The 18,637-nt window shown below is 40.9% G+C and overlaps 1 protein-coding gene across 2 annotated transcripts; it reads left to right on the top strand.

Annotated features, from left to right (window-relative positions):
- The first annotated feature begins 2,820 nt into the window (after positions 1-2,820).
- On the top strand, positions 2,821-13,467 carry stat2 (signal transducer and activator of transcription 2). Of its 2 annotated transcripts, XM_076110421.1 has the most exons (24): positions 2,823-3,024; positions 3,345-3,476; positions 4,329-4,473; positions 4,590-4,685; positions 5,207-5,299; positions 5,404-5,482; positions 5,616-5,695; positions 5,796-5,947; positions 6,459-6,617; positions 6,709-6,798; positions 7,549-7,608; positions 7,715-7,735; positions 7,832-7,925; positions 8,013-8,060; positions 8,182-8,265; positions 8,403-8,501; positions 8,616-8,751; positions 9,543-9,595; positions 10,153-10,238; positions 10,332-10,468; positions 10,564-10,752; positions 10,852-10,906; positions 11,139-11,230; positions 12,428-13,467. In XM_076110421.1, the coding sequence occupies exons 2-24, from the start codon at positions 3,346-3,348 to the stop codon at positions 12,655-12,657; spliced, it is 2,409 nt and encodes an 802-aa protein (XP_075966536.1). In that variant the 5' UTR covers positions 2,823-3,024; position 3,345; the 3' UTR covers positions 12,658-13,467. The 2 variants fall into 2 exon arrangements, with proteins under 2 accessions (XP_075966537.1, XP_075966536.1); XM_076110422.1 differs by lacking the exon at positions 11,139-11,230 and having other exon boundaries at positions 2,821-3,024; positions 12,428-12,573.
- Positions 13,468-18,637: the final 5,170 nt, after the last annotated feature.

Below are 18,637 nucleotides of genomic sequence, written 5' to 3'. Positions count from 1 at the left end.
CTCAATGGGTGTTTTTTCCAATTCACACTGGCACCCCTACGATTTTGAGCACTTTTCTGTGAACCTTGCTCTCTGTACACATATTTACCAAACAGATATTTCTGCACTCCTCCACCAAGCTTGATGAATCCAAAGTCGGTAGCCCCCAATAAAATATACAGTAGGCAATGAACATATCACAGCAGCTTTCCAAATGTAGTGGAAAGAGATTAGGAACAACCTTTGTGCTGTTTAATAAGCCCAGTACAGCACAAATAACAGCCTGCTTCCTGGTAGTGGTTAGGGATTTGATTTGATTAGAGGAGCTACACCAGTTTAAGATATATTAAACAATGTCAAATAACATGTATGTTGGTCTAGAACGAAGATAACCTCAATTTTAAACTTGTTTAACTTTCCCCCATTTATCCACAGCACAGAGATAACAATGTTTGTTTTTGATAACAAAGGTAGGATCTGACCTCCGGGATCTGTTGAGCAGGTGTGCTTTACAACAAACAGAAGGGAATTTGTAGCTGCCATTTAGGACTTTGAGATCACAACCTCTGCATTATTTTTGAGAATGTGGATATTTTTAACAACCTGACAAGGAGTTTACGTTCTTCAAATTACACCTTGTTGAATTACAGTATAATATTTTGTACGCTCATTATCCTTAAACTGCCTTTCAACCAACACAAAAGGGAGTTCAAGCTTATGGAGAATATTATTGTATTGTTAAATTAGTAAATATGATGTGAAATAAAATAATGAAATAGTAATGACCACTGTCATGGTGTCAGGTTATGTTGGGCCACTTCTAAAACAAGACTTTTCAATAGCCCTGTATGATGAAGCCATGAGTTTTTCTCCATGGCACATTTTTATTTCTTTTCTATTATTAACTAACTCAAACTAATGTCTGAAATGGTGTGGCAAGTATGACATCTACTGGTGAAAGTGGGAACTGAAGGGATAAATAAGAAACGCAACTGTTCCCGCAGAGGGCAGGTTGTACCAGCTTTGTGGACTAAATACACCCCCAAATAATAACCCTGGTAGGTATTTATTTTCAAGTGCTAATTTGGAAAAAAAGATTAGAAGTTACCTGATATCCAAAGACACAAATTAATACAAAATGTAAGTCTTAAACTCAGGTACTTGAACCTGAGTTTAAGTATGTAAGAGCCTATTGTAGTTTTTACTTCCTTTTTTTAATTGGGATTTCACATACAAATATCCATATTATTAATTTAAACACAAAATATGATATAGATCAAACTATATAGTAGTTTGTTGATTTGGTTTGTTCAGGAACGGAGGACAAAGACAACGTGAACTTATTTATAGGGCCCAAAGCTGTTGTAGGGGCCACGAAAATTGCTTGTTATAATATTTTTTTTTACAATTTTCACACCTAATCAAATAGGACGGTAAACAACTCCTCACCACGTTCTCTCAGAAGAAATGTCAGCAATAGTTTTGCTCTGGAGTTTGCCGTTGAATTTGTCCGCCAGCTGGAAAACCCATTTTAGGAAGCGTTTAGCTCGGAAGGGAGGTTGAGGCCTCCCTCTTCTTGTGTGATAATGATGAACCTTCCATAACAAAGAGATGTGTGTGTGTGTGTAAGAGTTTAATACAGTGCATCCGGAAAGTATTCACAGCGCTTCACTTTTTGTTATGTTACAGCCTTATTCCAAAATGGATTAAATTCATTATTTTCCTCAACATTCTATACACAACAACCCATAATGACAAAGTGAACTGTTTTTTGCAAATTTTTGCAAATCTATTAAAAATAAAGAACGAAAACATAACATGTACATAAGTATTCACAGTCTTTGCCGTGACACTCAAAATTTAGCTCAGGTGCATCCTGTTTCCACTGATCATCCTTGAGATGTTTCTACAACTTGATTGGAGTCCACTTGTGCTAAATTCAGTTCATTGGACATGATTTAGAAAGGCACACACCTGTCTATATAAGGTACCACAGTTGACAGTGCATATCAGAGCATAAACCAAGCCATGAAGTCCAAGGAATTATCTGTAGACCTCCGAGACAGAATTGTATCGAGGCACAGATCTGGCGAAGGGTACAGAAAAATTTCTGCAGCATTGAAAGTCCCAATGAGCACAGTGGCCTCCATCATCCGGAAATGGAAGAAGTTTGGAACCACCAGGACTCTTCCTAGAGTTGGCCGCCCAGCCAGACTGAGCGATCGGGGGAGAAGGGCCTTAGTCAGGGAGGTGACCAGGAACCCGATGGTCACTCTGACCATCGGGTTCAAGACGGTAGTGGAGATGAAGAAGTGCATGATATGTTTCACAACCCAATGGGGGAATATCACTGTAAGAGTTTAAGTGGCTGAAATGGTTACATATTAGGCTACACAGTAAATAATAGTTATATTCCAGTCTTGTTCAATTGTCTTTTTCGTTTGTAAAATAATGTATAAGGGCGGGGGGCACAGAGACTGCCTCGGGCACATAATTCCGTGCTACGCCCCTGAGTGCGTCACACGCTCGCTTCGTCACTTTCACAACCTCATTTCTCGGGAAACTTTCAGCCGGAGCCATAAGTTTCTATTTTGCGCACCACGCCCCTCGCTGCAGATTGACGTGAAATATGGACCAACAGCACGCGCTGTCCTGTGACCGGCTCGACCAATGAGCGGTTAGCTCTGCGCTCACAAGGAAACTCATTTACCTTACCCGGACATTTCGGCTCTCAAGTGCTTTAACGGCAATTGCGTCAGAGCCAAAATGGTGCCCATGGTTCGTTCGAGAAGAACCACTTGGGAGGGATAACCCGATAGCCAATGAAATAGAACTATGTTAGGAAAATATTAAGGAAATAACATTCACACGCTTGTCTGCTTGGGAGTTGTTTTGTTTTACAAACGTCTAGCAGCAGCTACAACTAACGTCAGCTAGTAACGCAAGAAACAGGAGATAGCTATGCGCCTGTTTTAAACGACCAGTTCGCTAACGTTAGTTACTAAGACATTTCTAAGTGGACTCTGTCTGACAGCATAAAGCGAGGTAAGCAAATATGTTGTTACTAAAGGGCCCTGTCTACGCTGTTGACTGACAGTTCGTCTAAAGACAAGCTAACATAACATACAAATAAAGTAACGCTATACTCTGTCTCAACCTCCAATGGCTTGTTAAAAAGATAACAACACCATTTGCAGCCAGTACAGTCAGTCACAGGTCCTCTGTTGTCGACGAGTTTGCACTTTGCTCCTTCAACTGTTGATTACAGACTTGTTTTGAACCTGTCACTTTGAAATGTAATGGCGCTGTATTTTAGTGCACACGCAGTAAATGTGGTGTGCTGTTTGTGTGCGTGTTGGTGTTAGGATGGCTCAGTGGGACCGACTGAGGGATCTGCCTGCTCCTTACCCACAGCAGCTACATGAGCTCTACGACAGGGATGCTCTGCCTATGGACGTGAGGCACTACCTGTCAGCCTGGATAGAGAAGCAGGAGTGGTAAGGCAGCATCTCATTCAACCCATAATATACCTTTTCAAAGAGTACCCTGTTTGTAAAGCTCTGCTATTTGTATCTTGCTATTGTTGTGGAATATTTCTTATGACTAGTCGGGAGAAGAAAGTTGAGGTTTTCTATCAATATAAAGTAAAACAGAGTTTTGATGAACGATCAAGGTTTATAAAGTCAATTTATTTGCTTGCAAGCAAAGAGAACAGTCTCACAGACACATCGCCGTCATCTGGGAGAATGCTCTCCTTAACAGTCAGAATGCATGGACTTTTATGCTCAGACAGCTTCCTGTTATCTGCTTAGCTAACAAGAATACACAAAGAACACAACAAAAGGCAGGTCATCCTTCGAGCCTGAGTATATCATTTAAGACAGTCAGGAAGATGCTTTTATCTCCTGTTTACAAATCCCTTTTGTTCACAGTTTGCCTTACACTAATCAGTTTAAACTCACAACAGATGCTTCTTTTGAAGTCACTGTGACAACATAAAAATGACCATTTGCAGAGACAGAACAGACATTCTTTACCCTCACCCATCCCATCTGCATGCAAAGGTTTACGCCTTTACAACTTCAGATAACACGTCATCAAGGAAGTAAAAAGTATTTCAAACAGAGGATCTCTGTTAATCAAGGCCTCTCTGTGTCTCTGTCTTACGAAGAGTAAACAAAAACAGTGCACAATGATAACAGATAACAAGACACCTGGATACTAAACTAATTAAAGTCATCTACTGAAACTACAGTTTGGTGTCTGCTCTTTTAGGACTTACATTCCTTAAACCTTCACATGAGACTATGACATATTTTCCCATTACACTATCTTGTTTTGTTCTTTAGGCAACGAGCAGCACGGGACCATGACTTGGCGATGGCGCTGTTCCAGGTCCTGCTGGAGAATCTGGATATACAGCACAGCCGCTTTGTTCAGGAGGAGTCATTCTTAATGCAGCACAACATTAGACGCTATAAACAGAACTTTCAGGTTTGTCTGGGTGGTATTAGTGGAGGACAAAAGCACCTTTGGGTGACGTCTTTATTTTAGGAGCACAATGATGGCTTTGACTCTGATATCCATCTGCCCTCTCTCTCTCCTCACAGAGGTACCTGGATGACCCGTGTGCCTTGGCAAGCACAATCCTATGGTTTTTGGAAAAAGAGAAGGAAATCCTGCAGAGTGTTGATCTGACTGAGCAGGTTAGGGGAACATTTATTGTGACAGAATAGATGGGACACACCCTGCTGCTTATACAGCATTTCAATGCACATGTAACAATTACACACACGTTGCTCTAGAATAAACAATTGCAGTTGTCACCTGATATTTTACCACATGGTCACTTTAAAAGTTGACATGTTTTGGCTGTTTACTCAAATGCCAGCCAGCAAGAGTGGATGTGTACTGTTGCTTAATTCATAACTTATAACTAAAAGGATATGTTCAAGGTGTTCAGTGAGAATTTCCATTTTGTCTGTTTACAGTTGTTCTGAAAAAAATGTATTGGCAGTTGTTTAAAAAGTGCCGCATCTGCTGAAAACAAACAGGACCCTGACAGGACTCAGTGTGTGGTTTTCCACCAAGATTTTCCACCGTATTGCTTTTAACTGCCGCTTTCACTCCCACTTACTCTTTGCACTGAAAACAATATTTCCCACTTTCACACGAGAAAGACTCTTTATCTCGATACCTGCTCCTCCCACTCCTTTGCTTTTCTCAGGTCCAGTGTTTGCAAGTAGCTCAAGAAGCCATGGAGATCAGCAGCCAGCAGGACCTTGAACGTAAAATGGCTGGCCTCCGGAATGAAGTGCAGGTGCAGATTATGTTGCTTTATGCCATTTTGTTGTGATTTGTAATTGAAAGATATCACTGTTCATCCATTTTATTTTTTTAATTCTCTGGACTTTTGTGATATAGTGCATGGATCATACAATGTTCTGTCTGGAGGAGCAGCAGGACGAGTTTGATTTTAAATTCCAAACCTATAAAATGGAAGGTAAGCAGATTAAAAAGTTCTGGTTAAATTTCCACGCTCTTAGGATGAGTAATAAAGAGGCCTGAATCACAGCTACATGCTCTCTTTTGTCTTGTATGGAAACTGTGATCCCACTGTGGAAACATTTACGCAGCTGTGGTAGATGAGGCGGGGAAGAAGGAAAAAGAGAACGTTTTTCAGTTACTTATCAACAGACTGGATGAACGTAGAAAGGTACGAAGTTATCAATATTCTTAACCTTCATCTCTCCTTAGTCCAATTATTTTCCTAATTCAATAATAATAATTTTTGTGTCATTCAATCATGTTCTTAGAGCACCCTGTCAGACCTAGATAAGATCCTGGACAGGACTGATGACCTCATCAGTATATTGGTGAAAAAGGAGCTGGTGGAGTGGCAGAGGAGGCAGCAGAAGGTCTGCATTGGTGCTCCAGACACTGTTTGTCTGGATCAGCTGGAGAAGTGGTATGTTCATCTCCACCTGCTTCACATCAGTTTTAATGTTTAACGTTTACTGTAACATTTTTATCAATGGTCCTTTTGTATATGAAAAAATCACTGTTTTATTGGTAGAATTTGAGAGTTTCCCAATCTCACCACCACTATTATCACATTGGTGGTCGGGCTGTCCTAGAAATATATAGTCGACTAACACACCTACGATTTTGACGACTAATCGATTACTTGATTTAATCGAGAGATCTGTAAAACTGAGCTTCTACACAAAAGCACCACTTTAAAACTTGTGTTAACTAGAGATGTGCTCACAAGTGAGTCATTCAGCATGAAAAACGTCTCATCAATATAAGAATTCTTAGTCGACTAAGACCAAAACAATCGACTAATCGACTAGGCGGGGGCAGCTCAAACTCATGGTCTTCATTTGTTGGTGTTTTCTCTTATTCTTGTTTTTTTTTCCTTTTCTGAATACTTGTGTGGACATCATCACTTCTGCTCTTCTCCTCTTGTCTTGTAGGTTCACCTGCGTGGCAGTGTGTCTGTTCCAGGTGCGGGAGTTTCTTGGTAAGCTGCAGGAGCTGATGGAAAAAGTGTCCTATGGAAACGACCCAGTGAAGGCCCAAAGACCCGCAATGCAGAAGAGAGCCGATACTCTTCTAAAAGACTTACTCAAGAGGTCTCTCCTTTAGGACACATCTTCATACACTCTCTTGACCTCTTATAATGTTCTGTTTAGATTTCATGACATTATTGTCTGTTTCTTGAAGTTCCTTTGTGGTGGAGACTCAGCCCTCCATGCCTCAGGGGAAAGGACCCCTGGTGCTCCGCACAAACGTCCAGTTCTCTGTCAAGACCAGGTCAGTGTGCCACTACGATGCTATCTATTTATTTTAATTTACTTTTAGTACATGTTTTACCTAATCTATATATACATGCATGTCGGACCGCTGACCTGAAGCGACTCAATCTACCTGTACCAAAACAAAGGGCCGCAGTGGAGCTAAACCCCCCTAAACTCAGTTTACTGGCTGCAGTGGGTTTTAATCACCACGCAAACGTTACAGCAGTTCTGATCTAATATGAACATGATGACCATGACAACAATGATCATTTAATGCTTTTCTCCAAAGCCTTCTGTTTTCATTTTCCTAACTGTGACTTTGATCCCTCAAACTTATTTTGTTAATATTTTCCATAACCTTGAGAGTGCTCCTTTTTCACCTTTTTATTATAAAGTATCTTAAAGGCAGAATTAGTAGGATTTTCCTTTTCGATAATTCCTCTCAATCATCACGTATGGCTGACTAGAAGTGTGAGTATTTGCAGATAATACAGTATTATCTTATTTAACAACGAAGCGACCAGATGCCAGATGAAGAGGAAGCTAAAAAAAAAAAAAAAAAAATGCAAATACAGTGAGGCGAAACGTCAAAGGAACAAAGCTTTTCCCAAAACAGGAGTGAATCTGGTGTTGGCTTCTGGCGTCCTTGAGCCAAGGAAGAGGGGCCAACTTTGAGTTCTGTGTTAAAAAACTTGCAATTGTCAAATCCTACTTATTCAGCCTTTTTAATATTTCTAAAATCTTACACCTGATTTAATGTTTTCAGGCTTCTTGTTAAGTTCCCTGAGCTGAACCACTCCATGAAAGTGAACGTGTCCATGGACAGGTGAGGTTCCTCCTTTTACTTTGAGTTACTTTCACCACACACAGCAAACCTTTAGTTCTGGACTTCATGACCTCACTGCTCTGTTTTTCTCCCTCTTGAACTTTAGGGAGGCTCCTCAGATCAAAGGGTGAGTGTTTGTTTTGTATAACTTAGCCTTTCATGTCAAGTGGTATTTCAAGAAGATCTGTGTTAAACTTGTTTTTACAAAACTGTATGTTTGCAGATATCGGCGTTTTAATGTCCTCGGCACCAAAACCAAGGCCTTGAACATGGCAGAGAGCCAGAGTGGAGGCATGGTAGCAGACTTCAGACATCTTGTGAGTGATAATGATTGTCAATGTCTTCAATCTCAGATGGTAATATTGCTGCTTGATTTATTTAGTGTACTCTTTATTTGTCTGTAGACTCTGAAGGAGCAGAAGTCTGGAGGTGGCGGCAAAGGAGTCAGTGATGTGAGTAGACGTTAGCGGTCCTGAAGATATCATCTGTGCTCACAGCTTAACTCGAGTCATAATTCGAGGAGATGTGAACGAGCAAATAATGAACTGCGTGTGTTTTTTTTGATGTTGACAGATTTCTCTCAGTGTCACAGAGGAGCTGCACATCATCTACTTTGACACTGCATTTGAGATGAAAGGCTTGTCAGTTGAGATGCAGGTGGAGTTTCCTCTGCTTCCTTCCTTGTTCTGCGACTACATGTGCTCTTTATACAAACTAAGCATTGTCGTTGTTTTTATTGTCTTTATGGTAATATGACCTAAATACATGTGATCGTTCCTTTGCACCCAACTTAGGCCTCCTCAATCCCGGTGGTCATCATCTCCAACTCCAGCCAGCAGCAGAGCGCCTGGGCGTCCGTCCTCTGGTTCAACCTGCTCAGTATGGACACAAAGGTGAGAGGTCCCTGAGAGACTAACACACACACACACCATGTAGCATTTTACGGTGGTATTAGAAATGTTATTGCGTATACATTTGTTAATGTACATTTGTTAATGTTTCTCCAGGATGTCGTGTTCTTTGCCAACTCTCCTGCAGCCACTTGGCCGCAGTTTGGAGAGATGTTGAGTTGGCAGTTTCTCTCTGCCACTAAACGTGGTCTGAATGAGGATCAGCTGGAGATGATTGCACACAGACTCTTTGGTAAATGTTGCTTCCATGTTCTGCTTCAGCTGCTTGCCTTTGCTTCTTTTTTGTGGTTCTGTCTAAAAATAGGTTTGTTCATCTGTGACTCAAACATAATATCAGGAAACACCTTGGTCCGATTATGACACTAGTTACCTCAATGCATCTGTCAGACTGAATGGCTTTATATTTAAAGATGAAACAAATAACTCAGCAACACTTCTAAGCTCTTGAGGCCTCGGTGTGAAATTGTTGCATTGACGTTTTTGGCCTTTTTGGAAGGATAGACATTATTTAACCGAAAGAATCTCTGCATCAGTCGGTTGGTGTTTTCTATTTTGTCCATCCAGTTTCTCGTAAGAATCAGATCGTACATATTGTGTCCAACTCTAACCGTTGGGGAAGGTGGTAAATCGGTACTCTTCTACCACTTTCTCCCCTGATCAAGCAAGAGGATGCCCAAAACTTAAAATGTCTTTATTTAGATTGTATTTCGTCATTTAGAGCAACCACTAAAAGTGAAAGAAGACACATTAGTGTCAAGCTGAAAAACTCAAAAGTGTGATTGAATTCTCACAACTTCATCATATTTACGACGGCTGTTTATAATTATTATACATTACTTCTTTGTGGAAAAGTTTGTTCACAGTATCATCGGAATAATGATGACATCCAGCAGGATGTCTTGATTTGAATCAGATTATGATCAGAAGGATTGCCCGCTGTAAGTCACTGTCTTCCATGGCTTGTATGCATGTTTTATTATTGTGACAGTTGCATAATGCTTCATTTATTCTCCATCTCACCAGGAAAGCAGAATAATTATGACACCTGCAAAGTAGCTTGGTCAAAATTCACCAAGGTAAGAATACTGAATGTTGGAAAATAGTTTTCAACATTAACCCTAACCACTCCACTCATAATATCTCCATTTTTGTGATTCCCTGACTTTTCCCTCTGGCATCACTGAAGTGAAATGTCGACAATTATTGCCATTACAAATGATCCGTACTTTAGTGATCCCCTAACTGTTCCTCTAGCGCTACCATCAGGTCAAAATGTCAGTTTGTTGGTTTATGACCAAATGCCTGAAAAACAAATGAGATTCCCATCATGTATTTTGTGTGTCGTGCTAATATGTATGTAAGCTACCAAACATGGTAAACTAATAACCTGCTAAACCTCAGCATGTTAACAATGTGGGCATGTTAGCTGACCCCCACGACCACTTTTTACATTTGATTCACTGTGACTGATTAGGATCCAAAAACAAGCTGCGCACCTTTTATCCACCGTACAGTTTGTGTTCCTTTACAATGAGCGTTACAGCGTGGCCGCAGATTCTTAGTCTTGTGTGTTTATTGTTGAGGAATATACATAGGTGTGAATTGATGACCTTCTCCACACCCTTTGTTACAGGAAAATACTCCTGACACGTTCTGGGTGTGGTTTGATGGCATCTTGGTGATGGTGAAAACATACCTTGAAGACATGTGGAGGGATGGGTATGTTTTAGTCGAATCAGGGTTTAATGCCTTTAATTACTGTAAAATAGAAGTAGTTCCTTGTTTTATGTAAGACTTTTTCCTCTACTGTAGCCTCATCATGGGTTTTGTGAGCAAAGGCAAAGAGAAGTCCCTCCTGAAGAAGAAACAGAGAGGCACCTTCTTGTTGCGCTTCAGTGAAAGTGTCATTGGGGGAATCACCTTCTCCTGGGTGGAAATCACCATAACTGGTGACATATCTTTTATTTCCTAATGATTCTAAAATATTGTCTCAAATTGTTACTTGGTATAAACATCAGACGCTATCATCCTCTGTCTATTGTAGGTGAGCCTGATGTGAAGACGGTCCAGCCCTTCACCAAGGTGGATCTCTGCCAGATTCCCTTCCAAGAAATCGTCAGGAATTACCAGATCTTTGAAGCTGAGAATATCCCAGAGTGTCCTCTTCTCTACCTGTATCCCAACACCCCGAAAGACGAGGCTTTTGGAAAATACTACGCTGAGAAGACTGGAAGTAAGGGCATCAAATGTTTTCGCTTGAGTACAATGACAATATATTGATGTTGTTTGAGATGAGAATGACACATTCATTTCTGAACTGATTCTCTTCCAGGTGACAGTCTTTACATAAAGTACATCAAAACCAAGCTGGTGTTTGTTTCAAAGGAGTAAGTATATTCTTTATTTTCCCCTCCAGGCTGGTTTACAACATCTTGCTTTTGAGAATAATACTTAATAATCCTATATATTCTAAATGTGCTTTTTTTTTTATATACAGAAACAACAACTTCAAACTAAAAATGCACTTGCTTCATCTGAGCAGTAGTGTTCCCACCCCCGCTTTTTTTTTTAATGTCATGAGCAACTGGTTGTAATGACTGTTTGTCATTGGTCATGTAGGAAAACACTGGAGGCTAGGTCACCCATGTCCTCTGACATGGGACAGGGTGACGGCTCGGAGCCGATGAATGCCCTGTGTGGAGAGACAGCGGGTGAGTCATGGCTCTCCTTGCTGTCCCATCCTGCTGAAAACCTCATCCAAACAAATCACTCTCCCTTCGTCACAGAGCTCTGTGTTGCCCTCTCTATTTTGACCCTGCGCTGTGGGGAATCATTGGGGAAGATGCTGTCTAGTCAGCTATGAAACTGTTGGACCTTCTGACTTGTACCCCGTGGGGCTGTGGGCTGCTTCTACTGCATGCACATGTACAGTAGTCTGCTCTACTGAACATGTGATCTAGCGATGATTGGTTACTGTTACTAACGCATTTATTTCATTGTTTATAGCTTTTTGATTCTACCTTCTGATGCTTGAATTCTTTAACACTTTGCTTGGTGTAAAAATCGATGGAAAGACGTTGTGAAATAGAAACAGCACATAGCCATAGGTTAGAGAATACCAGCAGTAATGATTCATCATGAAATCAAAGTATGGCTGTAATATTATTGTTTGATTTATAAAAAAAAAAAAAAAGTAATTGTGGCAGCGATGGCATTTCATCTTACAGTCTTCAAGCTGCAGATCTATGTACCATTTTGGTAAAAGTTCTGGGAAATTTGGGAGATACGCTTTTTCAGATGGTAATAAAATCCATCTACCAGCCCCTCTTAAACTCACTGATTATAAAAGTTATTTTCATTTTATTACATCCATACAAAATCCAACATATTAAAACAATAATAAGCTGTTCTGTGCTGGGCTTTTTCTTGGCCACAACCAAATATTTGATGGAGCCAGGTTAGCTGATTCCCTGTCTCCAGTCTTCGAGCTAAGCTAACCAGCTGTTTGCTGTTGGCGTGTATGTAATGGACAGATATGAGAGTGGTATCGATCTTTTCTTTTAACTCTGACAGAAAGGGAGTAAGTATACATGCTGTACTATTCCTTTATGACTTCCAAAAGGCAGTAAGCGCTTTTAATTGAGTTATTAAAACAGTTGACCAAACCGAGTGTATTGAATCCTGTTAGAGAACTTGAATGTTTTTGATGAGCTGACAGAAAAGTAGCACTCCTGCATGAGAATCTTGTGCAAAATCAAATCCTACGGCATCAGTCTGTACTTTCTTTTTTTTTTCTGTTGGTGGGTTGCATCGCACATCACATTTTTGTGAAAGCAGTTCCACAAATAGATAACACGGCCACGGCAGTAGAAACATGATCTTTCTCTTGTCCTTTACTCTGCCCTCAGAACAAGACGGTAGTCCTCATTCACTGCAGTCACCTCTGGAAACGTATCACCCCGATCCCATGCTGTCTGACTCGGTCGCAGGCACAGACGATGAGTTACTGATGTATCTCAACAACCCCAACCTCTTTGTTGAGTCTGACATCTTTCAAGATGAGCCATTGCTGCCTGATTTTGGTCTTTCAGGATTTAATTGCCTGCACCCACAGACCTGTGGAAGCATTTTCCAATAAGCCTCCGTTTTGTATATTTAGCCAAACCACTGTCATTCATCGTCAGCTTTACTTTTATCTTCTTGCATTACAACACCCATGTCATAAAACATGTTGCATATGTACCAAATCTGTGAACATCATAGTTGGCAATTTTAATCTGAAATACTTGACAGCCCCTCCGTTAATTCAGATTTCTGCTTTTTCAATCCGGATCTGAATGAAGCTGTGCACCTTGAAATCATTAGAAGATGTTTGTAATTCCCTTTTATCATGTTGTATTATTGTTAATGATTCATTGAGACTATTTGAAGACATGAAAGCGAGGTAATTGAATTAGCTGGACTAATATCCACTCGGTAAGTGTCCCCAGGCTCCTGTATTAGACATCTCAAGTATCATGCAGCTGTTACTTTAAGATACGACTTCTAAGGAAGGATGTAGAACCGACCATGTAAGCAGAGTATGTTGCGCAGACTGCACATAATTTATTGTTTTAATGTTTGTTGTGAGTTCCTTTGAGTTCACTTTATTGTTGCCTGCAGCTTGTGATACAGTGTTCTGACACATGGCACTTATATGCTTTTATATCAACCTGCTCATTTAAATCAAAATTAAACTTTATCACCAATAAAAAGGGAAATAATTTGATTGTATGTTTCGTTCATTAAATGAAATGTAAATTAATGAGAAATATTTTTTTGATATGTTCTGTGTCTTGTTAATTGCAGATTGTATTCATAGACTTTCAAACTGCAACACCAAATCTTATAGAACTTGTATATTAAAAATGCATTCATTGTTTAAATAAAACCAAAATATGTGGCTCTACTAAGATTTTAGGTTCTCTTATAACACTTAAACATTTTTTTATCTGTATGTAGTTCAAATTATGGTCGAGTTTTATTCACCCTCACCAACCAGACAGCTGTCTCAGCAAACCATCACGATGATAAGCAGACAACTAGCAAGCTAAACAACCAGACATTCATCTCTGGAGTTTATGAAGACACAAGGTCTAAAAGAGCAGCTGACCAGAAACAACTTGAAATGTTGATCTTCTCTGTAACGTCAAGTTGTCAATTCCTGTCAAGTTAGCTGGCTGTTGTGGTTATCAGCTGTTATTGTGGTAAATTATCAGTTGTTGGCTGGTTAGTTAAGCATCATCTGTCAGTAATGTTATAAAGATTCCTCTAGTTGCAAGCGAGCACGACCCCAAGTAATTCATTTTCACGAATAACTTATGTTATTTACATTTCACGTGCCTTCGACGGACTGAAAGTGTGTAATGTTAGCTTTGTTGTTTATTTAATTTTATTTATTTATTTTTAACTGCTAACTGCTGTGTGGAACATGGTATAATGTTAGGATGAATGACTTTTGTGATCCCTTGACTTGAAAATGCTACATAAAAATCCAATTAAAATTTTTGATTTGCACTTACCGACCAGTTAAGTTTATGACAAAATAATGTAATAATTATGTCTCACTTAGTTTTCATGTGTGTCACAAGTGTTACAGCCTTGATGTTCTCTTGTGTTAGTCTTCTTGAAAGATAAATCACCTCATGAGGGTGGAGTGTGGACATGAGTATGAATGTTATTTGCCTTTCTCAGTATCGTCAATAAGTGAATGCCTTGACACAACTCAAACATGCAAACACAAGCACACTCCACCCACATGCCACACTAAAGACCAGATCACCTGAACACTATTCATCGTCAGTCTTGTACTGTCTGCATTTAAGGGGAAATACAGAGTTGAGACACAGTCAGTAGTTCCTGAATTACTGACATAAGGCATGTTGTGTTACAGAGGAATATCCTGTGCTGATTTTGTAACATTGGTTTCTCTTAATAGACACCTATGTGGTGATGACACATTGGCTAATTCAACATTCTGAATGTGTGACAAGTTGGAAAACATGCATTTTTATAAGTTAAGGAAAATAGTAATTTCATGGTCTATTGTGTGGAATGTAATGTGATTGAGAGGATCATTCATAGATAACTTTACGATTTACGGAAACCAGGAGTTAAAACACATCACACATGAATACGTGGTTGAGATAATAAGATTGTGTTTTCTTGCATCGTTTGTTTTGTTCTGAATTGTGTAGTTGGATACGTAGTGTTAAACTGATCTACATAGTGGTCTTGATCTTGAGTCTGAGATCGATTGCTTTGGTCTCCACCCACATATCTCGGGGAAATCGCGATCTTTTCCTCATTGCAGTAAAGTTCTTGCTGAGGAAAAACATCATATCACTCTCGTGATTATTTATCCCCCTTTTTTCAGGTATGTTGTGGATTTTAAACAGCGTTAACATGTCGGTATGAATCTGCTAACATGGTCCTATGTTTTAAGAGAATGTTGTTACATTTTTGGGTACTTTAGAGCTAAGTTTTACAGAGAGTACTGTAGTGTGTGTAACTTACGTGAGTTCCCGCGTGTAATAGTAGCTGCGTCTACTGCCACCATTTTGTGAATTCACATGTACACAGACGGTAATATTTAGTAGTGATATTTTATTTGTTTTATCTGTAGAATATGTTTTATGCACTTTGAGAGTTTTAACAGTACTGAATGTAAGCTAGTTTGTGCTCGGGGAAATATCTAAAGTAATACTTTGAATAGTGTTTAACATAAATAGCGTATGTACTCTCTACTCTCCTGTAAATCTCTTCCTGTGTAAATGATTGTATTTTTGTACAAACAATTGCAGTAAAGTTCTTGCTGAGGAAAAACATCATATCACTCTCGTGATTATTTATCCCCCTTTTTTCAGGGGTACAACATTTTGGAGGCACCGCTGGGATAGCTGTTCAGATGTCCAGTGTCCACGACCTGTTCGCTGAATTCCGAGCTAGCTAAATCCCCACATTACAACCCAGGCAGGCTGCAGTGAAGGAAGTGTTGCTGTACAAGAAGAGCTGGAAGCTGGAGGTTGAGTACACGTCACCTGAGGCCAGTTAGAGATCATCAGGGACAGAAAAGACCTTCCAGTTCAGAGTGGACTCCTTTACAGTTGAAACCCATCCTGCCCTGTCAACATTATGGCAGCCCTGGAAGAGCTACAGGAAGAGGTAGTAGGTGCATTACACACCCTGTCCAAAGACAATTTACTGGAAATCTGTGATTTTCTCAACATGTCAGACAAACAAAGAGCAAATGTTAAAGGAAAATCCCGCATATCCTTGTTGACTCATATATTGAACCACCTTGAAAGAGAAGAGGTGGCAGATCTAGAAGATGACGGAATGTCCGAATTGTTGATACTGAAAGACTACATTGTCGAAGTGTTACAAAACAACCACGATGAGATGTCAGGAGCACAGAAAGAAATGGAGGAGCTAAGAGCTGTAAACCAACAACAAGGATTGGAATTCAACCAAACTACTAATGTCAATGCCATTGCTAATGGTTCTCTGCACCTACCTCAAACCCCTGTCGGCCCACAAGTGAGCATGCAGCCCATACCCAGTGCTCAGTCGCAGCCAAGCCCATGCTGGCGCAAAGATTTCAAAATTTCTGGTCAAATCGGTGAACCAGGCCAGAGAGATAAAATGACATTTTCCAGTCTTGTTCACCAGATTGAGAATGGACTAAGCAGAGGTTATCCTGAGATAGAAATAGTAGACGCAGTAATCAAAGCTATTTCTCCAGGCGCACAGCTACGCAGCTACTTGGAAGGAAAATCCCACCTTACCCTTCCCACTCTTAGGTGCATCCTACGCTCACACTTCCAAGAAAAGAGCGCCACAGAGCTTTACAAGCAACTAGCTTCAGAAGCACAGCATAGCAAGGAGACCCCTCAAAGTTTCCTGATGCGAGTCTTCGGTCTAAGGCAGAAAGTACTATTTGCGTCCCAAGAGTCAGAATCAGGGCTTAGGTATGACCCAGCTCTAGTCCAGCGCATGTGCTTGCACACAGTACTTACTGGTCTCCAGAATGACAGTATCAGGATAGACATGCAGCCCCTCTTGTTAGATACTAACACCTCAGATGAGCTTTTGCTAGAGAGGTTAAACATTGCCTGTGCCAATGAGACGGAAAGAAGAAACAAGAAGAGGTTCAGCTCCCCACAGCCAGCTACAAGTGTAAGCGTAGTCCAGTCAGAAGACCCGCCATCTGCAAAATGCCCTGTGAAGGAAGCTAAAGCAAAAGTGCCCCCTGAGTGGTTAACAGAGTTAGCAGAACTTAAGACCGGTGTTGCTTCTCTTAAAGGCCTCAGTGCAGAAATAGCTCAGATTAAAGAGACATTGCAACAGCCGATGTTCCAGTCACAACCCTATGCCCCACCTTTAGCTAGAAGGCCAGATAGGGACCCCCAGGCCCATAGTTCACAACAGCAGTATCATAGTAGCCACAGCATCAGTCAGCCCCATTCCAAAAGAACAGTTAAGAGAGGCACAGAAATCAGATCCGTACATCAGTCCATTGCTAGACTGTAAACTGTCAGGTTCCAGACCACCAGTTAAACAGCTAAAGACATTCAGTCCAAAAACAAAATGCCTGTTCAGAGAATGGGACAAATTGACAATTGACAGTGATGGTGTTTTGTACAGGACTACCACAGGCCGTAGGCAGTTGGTCCTACCAGACCAGTACAAAGGAAAGGTGCTGGAAGAGCTGCACAATAACATGGGACACCAAGGTGCAGATCGCACAGTATCTCTAGTACGAGACCGCTTCTTCTGGCCATATATGCAATCTGACATTGAGCACTATGTGACTAAAGCTTGCACCTGTCTCAAGCAGAAAAAGCCATGCCATGAAACAAGAGCTCCCCTGACAAATATTGTGACAACACAGCCCTTTGAACTGGTATGTATTGATTTCCTACATCTCGACCGATGCAAAGGTGGATATGAGTACATCCTTGTGATTGTGGACCATTTCACACGTTTTGTTCAAACATATGCCACCACGTCAAAGTCAGGAAAAACTGCTGCAAATCTCATCTTCAATGACTTTTCTCTGAAATTTGGGTTCCCCTCTCGCATCCACCATGACCAAGGAAGAGAATTTGAAAATCAGTTGTTCACTCAGTTAAAAAAACTCAGTGGCATGGCCGGGTCTAGGACAACACCCTATCACCCGATGGGAAATGGTAAAGTGGAGCGTATGAACAGGACTTTGTTGCAGATGCTTAAGACACTGACTGAAACACAGAAATCAAACTGGAAGGAGTCTCTTAACAAATTGGTGTATGCCTACAACTGTACCCGATGTGATGTGACAGGTTATTCACCATTCTACCTTCTGTTTGGGCGATCACCCAGGCTTCCAGTTGACTTGCTGTTTGGACTGTACACAGAGTCAGGTTCCAGTGACCAGCGTGACTATGTGGAGAAATGGAAAAGAGGTATGGAGGAAGCATATGCCATTGCAAATGAGAATGCTCAAAAAGCTGCCGAAAGGAGTAAAGAGCATTATGACACAAAAGTTAGGAGTTCAGTGCTACAGCCTGGTGAGCGGGTTCTGATCAAAAACCTGACGCCAAGAGGAGGACCAGGAAAACTTCGTGACTATTGGGAAGACACAGTTCACACAGTAGTGAGACAAATGGGTTCTGACCTGCCGATTTATGAACTAAGACCAGAAAGGGGTAAGGGACGCTCCAGGGTCCTGCACAGAAATTTGCTCATGTCCTGTGACTACCTACCTTTTGAGACACAACCAGAAGTGACCAAAAATGACAAAAGCAACCAGAAACAAAGACACCAGCCTGCATTACAGCTTCAAGAGTCTGATGAAGACAGTGGAGATGAATATGACCTTCAGTATGAGCCATTTCAGGTTTCCACGTTGCCTGCCGAACCAGAGATGGAGCCTGAACATGGGCCCCTGTCAGTGGAACAGAGAGTTGGAGTGACAGTCCCTGTTGCCATGCCAGCACAGCCTCCTGAGGGAGATCAGCTGGATGAGGCCAGCACACCTGTTGAAAACTTGCCTGATGAGGAGATAAACGTACCTGCTGGAAATCTGCCTGATGATC

This window comes from Anarhichas minor, unplaced genomic scaffold (assembly GCF_050575085.1).
Source record: "Anarhichas minor isolate MPS153535 unplaced genomic scaffold, ASM5057508v1 ptg000043l, whole genome shotgun sequence".
NCBI lineage: Eukaryota > Metazoa > Chordata > Actinopteri > Perciformes > Anarhichadidae > Anarhichas > Anarhichas minor.
This window is presented reverse-complemented; position numbering and strand designations above follow the sequence as displayed.